This window comes from Bidens hawaiensis, unplaced genomic scaffold, assembly GCF_021521415.1.
Source record: "Bidens hawaiensis isolate Kalapana, Puna unplaced genomic scaffold, B.hawaiensis_p1.1 tig00018997_1, whole genome shotgun sequence".
Lineage (NCBI taxonomy): Eukaryota > Viridiplantae > Streptophyta > Magnoliopsida > Asterales > Asteraceae > Bidens > Bidens hawaiensis.
The window spans coordinates 319,006-327,869 of record NW_027492889.1 but is presented as its reverse complement, the minus strand read 5'-3'; the positions used below and the strand labels follow the sequence as shown (position 1 = coordinate 327,869).

At 37.4% G+C, this 8,864-nt stretch overlaps 2 protein-coding genes across 2 annotated transcripts; both read left to right on the top strand.

The window, feature by feature from the left end:
- The first annotated feature begins 387 nt into the window (after positions 1-387).
- Positions 388-4,379, top strand: LOC143557524 (disease resistance protein Roq1-like). The gene is made up of 4 exons (XM_077046577.1): positions 388-1,811; positions 1,934-1,971; positions 2,583-3,074; positions 3,182-4,379. Exons 1-4 carry the CDS (start codon positions 909-911, stop codon positions 4,041-4,043), a joined length of 2,295 nt encoding a protein of 764 aa, XP_076902692.1. The 5' UTR covers positions 388-908; the 3' UTR covers positions 4,044-4,379.
- A 2,888-nt stretch (positions 4,380-7,267) lies between these two features.
- On the top strand, positions 7,268-8,535 carry LOC143557522 (ubiquinone biosynthesis protein COQ4 homolog, mitochondrial-like). The gene is made up of 2 exons (XM_077046576.1): positions 7,268-7,454; positions 7,994-8,535. The coding sequence occupies exons 1-2, from the start codon at positions 7,271-7,273 to the stop codon at positions 8,488-8,490; spliced, it is 681 nt and encodes a 226-aa protein (XP_076902691.1). The 5' UTR covers positions 7,268-7,270; the 3' UTR covers positions 8,491-8,535.
- Positions 8,536-8,864: the final 329 nt, after the last annotated feature.

Below are 8,864 nucleotides of genomic sequence, written 5' to 3'. Positions count from 1 at the left end.
AAAATGTTTTGCGCTTTTGATAGTCCACTACAATTAAAAAAGATTAACAAATGTTACCAATATATTTTTAAAATTTTATACAAAACAAAAAGAAGTGTTAAATAAATACTGGCATGTCGATCTTAGGATATTTCAACCCAAGCACCACACAGTCTTTTTCTCCTCTACCGTCAAAGAAGTTGTTTTAGTTTTTAGAACGAACTCCTCGACTGCTCGGCTCGAGCCTCCCGCTCCTCCTTAGCTCTTCTTTCTTTGGCTCGGTTGCCCTCTGGCGGCCTCCTTACGAGGCTTTTGCGTCTTCGGAATAACAAACTCGGGAGGTTGTGGTGGTATTTGACTCAAGTTATGCTCTAACTCGGTGCTATACACGTCGTCGTCGTCTCTTGACCGAATAAGTGAGGTAGATTAAGAGTGTAATGTGGTAGTGTTTTTAAATTTGTAGAGAGAATTGGAGAGTGTCGGTATTTCTTTTAGCTAAAATGGTGTTTAAACAGATAATTGGAGAATTGGAAAGTGTTGGTAAGTTAAAATGTTTTTTTTTTTGTGAAGCCTCCTACGGTCAAATCAAGATTCCCCACGAGCCAACGGCTCTTTGCGAGGCACGACCCGGCTCGTGAGGGTCCACTCGCGGCAGGCCGTTGTGGTGTGAGCCACGGCCACAACAAGTAGCCTAATATAAACGGAACCATAATATATAAAAGTTTGATGTGACATATGATATCGACACATGGTAGGCGTTACTCTTTACAACCTTATAATATTCGACCTCATCCCCTCTTTAAAAAGAGAATGTCATCACTTTCAAGAATCAAAACCAAAACCTTCATTTCTCCTTCTAAGCTTCTAATTGCTATTACCTTTTCTTTTTTCTGTTCCAGATTTATATATTTCATATATGACCAAAGTTCATGTCTCCCATTAATGATATGAAGCACTTGCAGATTCCTCTTCAAGATCTATCAGATGCAACTAACAGGTTCTCCGAGCATAATCTCATCCGAAGTGGTGGATTTGGGAAGGTCTATATAGGCGTATCCGTAAAACATGGCAACATCATCATAAAGATGTTGGATCCTTGGCCAGGTCAAGGAGATCATGAATTTACAAAAGAGATTGCTTTACTTTCAGTTTATAAACATGAAAACATTGTCTCACTTCTCGGATTTTGCGACGAAGACGGGCATAAGTTACTTGTTTATAAGTATGAAAGCAATGGGAGCCTCGGTGTACATTTAAAGCGAACAGATCTAACATGGATTCAACGGCTTCAGACTTGCCTAGATGCCGCCCGTGGGTTACAATATCTGCATGATGGTGCGGGGTCTCACCATAGAATTATCCACGGTGACGTCAAGAGTTCAAATATTATTTTGGATGAGAATTGGAAAGCTAAAATCACTGATTTTGGATTGTCCAAAATGGATCCTACGAATACGCAGGCTGCCTTTATTATCTCTGATTCTTGTGGCACGATTGGATATATTGATCCAGACTACATGGAGACTGGCCTGGTCACAAAAGAATCCGACGTTTACTCTTTTGGGGTTGTATTGTTTGAAGTTTTGGGTGGTAGGCTCGCACGACTTAGAGAGTACAACGATAAGGATGAATTTTTAACCGGTTGGATCAAAATGCATTGGGAAAGGAGAACATTAGACGGGATAATTTATCCCGATCTAATGATGCAGGTTCACACTGCTTCTTTACTTACATTCACAGCCATTGCCTACCAGTGTTTGATGAGCCGAAATAAACGTCCAACAATGAAGACGGTGGTGGAACAACTGCAGAAAGCTCTTGATAAGCAACTCGTAAGTTATGGCAGCCACACATAGCTTAAACTAAAACAATAGTTAACAACAAATTCAAATTAAAAGCAAAATCAGTATGACTGATCTAATATGGAATCCTCTTGTTTGGTTGTTTGTGACAGGCAACAAGTGATTTATGGTGGAATGTCGAACAATCATGGTATTTTCTGATACAGATTTATTTCATTTCCCTTCATGCTTAAAAATATTAGTTAACATTCACATGTATAAATAATATGGCTTTGCTAAATTAGTAAATAACATACAAATAGACTAACAAACGTACCCAGTAAATCTCACTAATATATAGCAACCTTGTTTGTAAGATCTACGGAGGCGGACGAGGGGAGATGGAAAGGCACTATTTCCAAATTAGCAAGAAAATTAACAAGACATAAATACAATTTGTCCTTAAAACATTGTAATTTCCGTTCATGCTTAAAAATATTTGTTAACATTCACATGTATAAATAATATGGCTTTGCTAAATTAGTAAATAACATACAAATAGACTAACAAACGTACCCAGTAAATCTCACTAATATATAGCAAACTTGTTTGTAAGATCTGCGGAGGTGGGATGAGGGGAGATGGAGAGGCATTATTTCCAAACTTGTATCATATATTTTCTTTCATATAACTTTCAACTTACTATAAGTGATCTTGCTAATAAATTTAAGGGTAAAATTTTAGCAACTATAATTGGCATTTGGTGAGTAATATATATGGTTAGACTGCTTCTATATTAATATATTTCAAACAAGTCAACAGGTATTTTCTTGTTGGGGGACGTTTTTGTTCTTTTTCACCAAAGTGGAAGTATGATGTCTTTATAAGTTTTAGAGGAGAAGATACCCGCAAGACATTTGTAGATCATCTATTCTCGCATCTTGAAGATCGACAAATCTTCACTTACAAGGACGATGAAGTACTTCCTCGGGGAGAACCCATTGGCCCATCCCTCTTTAAGGCTATTCGACAATCGCGGATAGCAATCATTGTATTCTCAAAAAATTACGCTAGCTCTTCTTGGTGCTTGGATGAGCTTGCATATATTATGAAAAACAAGGATAAGAGAAGGCAAACCGTTGTACCGATATTTTATCACGTGGAACCCTCAGAACCGAGAAAACAAACAGGGTATTATGGAGAAGCGCTTGCCCGACACGAGTTGAAAAACAGGAACAAAGTTAAATCTTGGAGAAAAGCACTTGTGAAGGCAGGCAACCTTTCTGGATGGGAACCTCATGCTATGGCCAACGGGTAATTTTCTTCTTTCATTTCTTCAAATATATATACATAAGATATGTTTTGTGTGTGTGTACATGTGTGTGCATATAAACTAATTATCTCATTTATGCAATGTGAAGGCATGAAGCAAAAGCCATCAGAATAATTTGTGAAGACATTAAACAGAAATTATTGCTTAAATTGATGATACATACTGAAGCAAGTGCTAAACTAAGTGCCAACATAGACTTAATTGGCGTAGAGACCCACATGCAAGAGTTGAAATCATTTCTAAAAGTTGGCTTAGGTGATGTTCAGATGGTTGGAATATGTGGGATATGGGGTAGTGGTAAGTCTACTCTCGCATTGTCTGTTTATGAAAACATAAGTCATGAGTTTGAAGGTTGTTGCTTTGTCAAAAATGTTAGAGCCGAATCAAGAATGCATGGCTTGAAAACGTTGCAAGAGAAAGTTCTCTCGGATGTTCTGAAAATAAAAGTGAAGTTAAGGAACATTAAAAAAGGAACATACGAGATGAAGAGAAGATTGTCTCAAAACAGTGTTTTAATTGTCCTTGACGATGTAGACCACATTGACCACCTAAAGATGTTAGCTGGATCCAAAAACTGGTTTGGTACCGGGAGCCGAATAATAATCACCACTAGGAACCAACATTTGTTGAATGCTCACAATGTTATAACCCGTAATGCCAGGTTGTTAGATGTTCAAGAGGCTATTGAACTGTTTAGTAGGCATGCATTTGGGGAAAGTAAGCCTGTACAAGGTTTGGAGGATGTTTCATTAATGATGGTAGCTAAGTTAGGTGGACATCCATTAGCACTTATAAGTTTAGGCACTTTTCTACATGGCAAAGACAAGAGCGAGTGGATGAGTCTCTTGGCTGGATTAATGTGTATCCCAGATGACGAAATTCTGAAAAAGCTTGAAACTCCTGATGATGGAGTGGCTAGAAATATCATTCCTCGGTTTCTTACTTTGTAACGTGTTTTTAGTTGGTTTTTAATGTCCCACTAGCGAAATGTGAAAAGCCTGGGCTAACACTGGAAACATATACGAGCGTTGGTGATTTGGGTCTTACCCAAAAGGTTCATATAAAGATAATCGCAGGCGGGCGGAGTAGGATCCTGTAGTTCTTGTTACAGCTCAATTTGTGTTATGTGATTATAATGAGTAATAGTTAGGGTGTGAAATGTAAAACTGTAAAAGTACAGGAACTATTGTGTAAACTATAACCTAGTTATGGTTGTAGAATGAAGGATTCTGTATTCTATTGAAGAAACTATCTTCTTGATTATGCATATATGAATTCTTGATTATTAGGCTTTAGGCTTTCTAAATGTGAGATTTTAACTCAATATTTAGGATATACTGAACATATATTATAAGGAATAACTAGTGTCCATCACAATGAGCACACAAGCGAGTTCAATATTTCTAAGAATACCAAGTTAGCATAACGATTAACGAAACACACACAAGCACGAGTCGGTTCTGGTCCAGACCCATATTTGGAATCAGGCATGTACAATGACAATATCCGCACCAAATTCACTCTCAACAAGCCATAAAATAAGTTTTTCCTAAATTGACTTACCCCTTCTATATTCAGATTTCATGTGGATATTAATAATATTTGTTTTTCATGTTTTTAGTATCAGTACTTTTTTTGTTTTCTGGTATTTGTTGGTACTTTCAATGGTACTGGACTTGTACTAAAACGACAAAATCGGTATGGCATTCGGCTTAGGGGTGTTCATTGGTTTGGATTTCGAATTATTCGTGTTATTTAGTTCGGCTTGGAATTTTATTTGGGTGAAAACGAAAACCGAATAACAATTTGATTTGGTTTCCAACCGAATAAACTATCTTTTTCCCCCCAAGTTTAAACCTATTTTTCAACAAAATAAACATAATAAAACTATTTTTTTTTCTAGTTAGTTATTTATTAGTCTTAAGTTTTTTTATTTGGGCTTAGAGAAAATTCTAGAGAGTGAGCCGATGCATTTGAGTTAAGATAAAACCAAAATGACTGAGTTGAAATATAAAATTAAAAGAATCGGCGTTATTTAGGATTGTCCAAACTGTTTGTGGTTCACTTGGAAATTATTTAAAAGATGCTTCTTCGATTTCAACTCGATTTAAAAAAAATGAGTCAATCGGCTCGGCTCGGTTTTAAAACGAGCCAAGCACGAGCAAAGCCTCCCTCGGTTACACCATAGTTGCTCGTTTTGTGTATATTTTCTTTTTAACTTTGAGTTTTTGAAGTATAAATATTTAGGAGTTTTAAAATTTAAAATTGAAAATTTTGTACAAAACCAAGCGGAATCTAGCTGTTCAGTTTCAAACCAAACCAAATTTATGCATAAACATTTCACTTGTTTCTTTATATTCAAATAGTTCGGTTCATCTCGGTTCGTGAACGGTCCTAATTATCACGTTGTTCGATTATAGAACCAGAAACCGAACCAAAACCCGATTTGCTTATTCGCTTTCGTTTTCGGTTTCAGTTTCGGTTCCTGAAAACAAATGGAACAATTTAACCAAAACGTGTCAGATCGATATCCTCACTCGGAGCCCTAATTCTATTCTCTCAACCACGGTAATACTAATATTAATCTCTGAATAATTTGTTTATGTAATTATTTATTATTTATATGTTACCTAAGCAACTGTAGTTAATCATACATTAGCAGATAATTTTATCAGAATTATAGGTCCTGTAGACAAGTTGGAAGTGAATTTACGGTTAAGTTGTTATCGGTCGGCAAGCCGTGATTCCGAAACTGATAGTTTTGTTTTTGTGTCTTGTACAATAGGATGATCAATAGTTATAAGGGTGAAAATGATATTAGGATCTTTTATTTCGTAAGCTAAACATTAGTTTTCAAGTAATCGTACGTGTTCCCGTTCTAGCCTACTCGCTAACTGCAAACCAAACGCTACCTAAGTGACAAAAGTCGTGAACTAGTTCTCGGTTTATAGACAACGAGTTCTTCTACCTGGCGCGTTGCGTCGGGGCAGCTGAAAAAACTCTAGCGTTGAAACCCGGGCGCTGGTAAAACCCGAGTGTTACGATGATTAGTCGACGCGAATTCAGTAAGTATCGGTTAAGTTCGTTAGGGTACAGACGTTGTTGTTTAAGTTTGAGCATTAAAGCCCAAAAAATTAATTTGTCAGATTAACATATAACAAAACAAAATATTTAAAACGATGTTTATTTGGTCGGCAAACCCAGGCGGTGTAAAATACAAGTGTTGTCGGTCTCGGGAATTGTGGCAGTAATTTGACACGAATTCTGTCGGCCTTGATTACGCTCGTTATGGTACTGTAGCTAAGAATGAAAAACATATAAATATGAAGGTGGACCAATGGCCATTGTGTGTGGTGGGGGGGGGGGGGGGGGTAAACTTGCGCGTTGATAAAACCCGAGTGTCGTCAGTCACAAGTGTTGAGGCGGTGAGTCTACTCGAATTTGGCTGGTTTCAGTCATCTTCATTATGGTACCGGAATTAAAACAAAAAAATGACATTTGGTCGATTTCCCTTACATTCGTTATGGTAACTGACTATATAAAACACACAAAAAAAATCACGGACTAATACGGTGCCGCCAAATGGCCCGATAGGGCACTTGCGGCACCAAAGTTCTAAATTATATGTATTAGTAATTTTAGAACACATTTCTTCTTGTGATACACAATTTGGTTTTTCAATCTGTATGGCAGAGTTTATAATTATACTTTGAAGTGGTTCAGTAGTGATTGTTTATTAGAGCTAAACAATTATAATTTTATTTTGAACGGTCGTGTGTTGTAGCTAAAGTTATCGAACGCTAGGAAAAAATTTGAGATTTCGGTTCTTGTGACAGTACACTACAAGTCAATCATGCATATTGACTCCAAAAGTCAATCTGTATCTGATTGAAGTAAAATCTGGCATTCTGGTGTGCATATAACAAAACTAAGCACAATTCAGGTTATTTTTAAATGTAAATATATGTAGAAATTTGTGTACTTTTTTTCATTTTGTAATGTGGCTAAACGTTGAGAATCGATTGAAATAAAATCTGGATATTGATTGTGCAAATTTGGTCTTTACACGAAAGTAAGAAAATTCGACCTTTTGTTAAATGTTAGGTAGTTTTATAAAGTTATAACCTTTTAGTTTTTCTAACATCAATTGTATTATGTTTTTAAGTTTACATCCACTATGGTAGAAGGTCCTCCAGTGCTGCTTAGGGTTTGGCAACAGGCTGCAGTTGCTCTCGGGTCAGCAGTCGGTGCATTAGTGGACCCCAGGAGAGCCGATTTAATCGCTGCTTTAGGGGAAACAACCGGGAAGCCTGCCTTTGAGAGGGTACTCAAAAGAATGAAAAGGCATCCCCGAAGGCAGAGTATAACTTCTATGGACTTTTTATATTGAGTAAACTGTGGTTTTCGTTCCTGTGGCTTGTCCAGATCTACGGTTTTAGTCAAATAGTTTCAAATTTGCGATTTTCATCCCTGTGGTTTTATTTAACTTGCAATTAAACCCAACTACACTAACCCTGTTAAGTCTTGTCGTTAAACCCATCAGCGAGCCCCTCACGTGAGGGGCAGTTTTGTCCTTTTTCTTCCCAAATAATCCCTAGCCCTAATTCGCAAGCCCCCTCACGTGATGGATTGGGTGTATTAGGGAAAAAATGGACAAAACTACCCCTAACGTGAGGAGCACACTGATAGGTTTAATGGTCAAACTTAACGGCTTTGGTGGGGTCGGATTTAATCGCAAGTGAAATGAAACCACATGGACGAAAATCGCTAATTTGAAACTATTGGACTAAAACACCAGATCTGGACAAACCACATGGACGAAAACCGCATTTTACTCTTTTATATAATTACTGTTTTGACTTTTACACGCGTGTCTAATAAGTTATCATATTCCAGGAAGTACTGCTGGACCGTCCGCGTGTCTTATCAAGCAACGTGGGCCACGCATGGGACCTACCAGAAAACACATTTGGTGCTGCGTACGCAAAGTTCATGGGATCAAGAAACTTTTCACCAGACGATAGACCGCCAGTAAGGTTTATGGAAACGGAAGAACTCGCTTACGTGGCAATGAGTGCGCGCGAAGTGCATGATTTCTGGCACACCCTTTTCGGTCTTCCAACTAATTTTATCGGTGAGTCAGCGTTAAAAGTCATAGAATTTGAGCAAATGCTGCTTCCAGTGTGCTTCTTGTCTGTCACTGGAGGAACCACAAGGTTTTGTGAGAAACAAAGATCTTTGTTTTATAAGCATTACTTCCCTTGGGCGGTTCGGGCAGGTATGAACGCAACTGACCTGATGTGCGTTTATTATGAGAAACATTTTTATGAAGATTTGGAGGAAGTGAGACGAAAATGGGTTATTATACCTGCACCTGATCCTTCCATTCACGGGTAGTTTGGTTAGTTAGTTAGTAAACGATAATATAGGCGTTTAAACTATTGCGTTAACTGTATGACAGGTTTTGATGTGCTTTTTAACGAATTTATGTTGACGATACTAAGCATGACTCGTATGTTTGGTTTTTGTGTACTAATGCTAACTGGGACATATTTAAGGTCATGTAACCTCAACATAACGAATTTATTAAAAGGGGACGGCGTGATATCACGTTGTAAATAGGCTGTAGATGGATAAAATGTATGCGTTTTTATTTAAAATAGTTTTGAGGATCGACATGTTTGATTTTAATGTAACCTGAACATTACCAGTTTAGTAAATGTGTTAAGACAGATTATGACACGACACGTTTAATAAATGGTTCTGATTAC

Bases quoted from the DNA above. Each gene is read 5' to 3' on its own strand.
- LOC143557524 (XM_077046577.1), top strand. From the start codon at position 909: ATGTCTCCCATTAATGATATGAAGCACTTGCAGATTCCTCTTCAAGAT. The intron at 1,812-1,933 runs GTAAGTTATGGC...TGTTTGTGACAG, and splicing joins AAGCTCTTGATAAGCAACTC to GCAACAAGTGATTTATGGTG. The intron at 3,075-3,181 runs GTAATTTTCTTC...TGCAATGTGAAG, and splicing joins CCTCATGCTATGGCCAACGG to GCATGAAGCAAAAGCCATCA.
- LOC143557522 (XM_077046576.1), top strand. From the start codon at position 7,271: ATGGTAGAAGGTCCTCCAGTGCTGCTTAGGGTTTGGCAACAGGCTGCA. The intron at 7,455-7,993 runs GTATAACTTCTA...TATTCCAGGAAG, and splicing joins AAGGCATCCCCGAAGGCAGA to TACTGCTGGACCGTCCGCGT.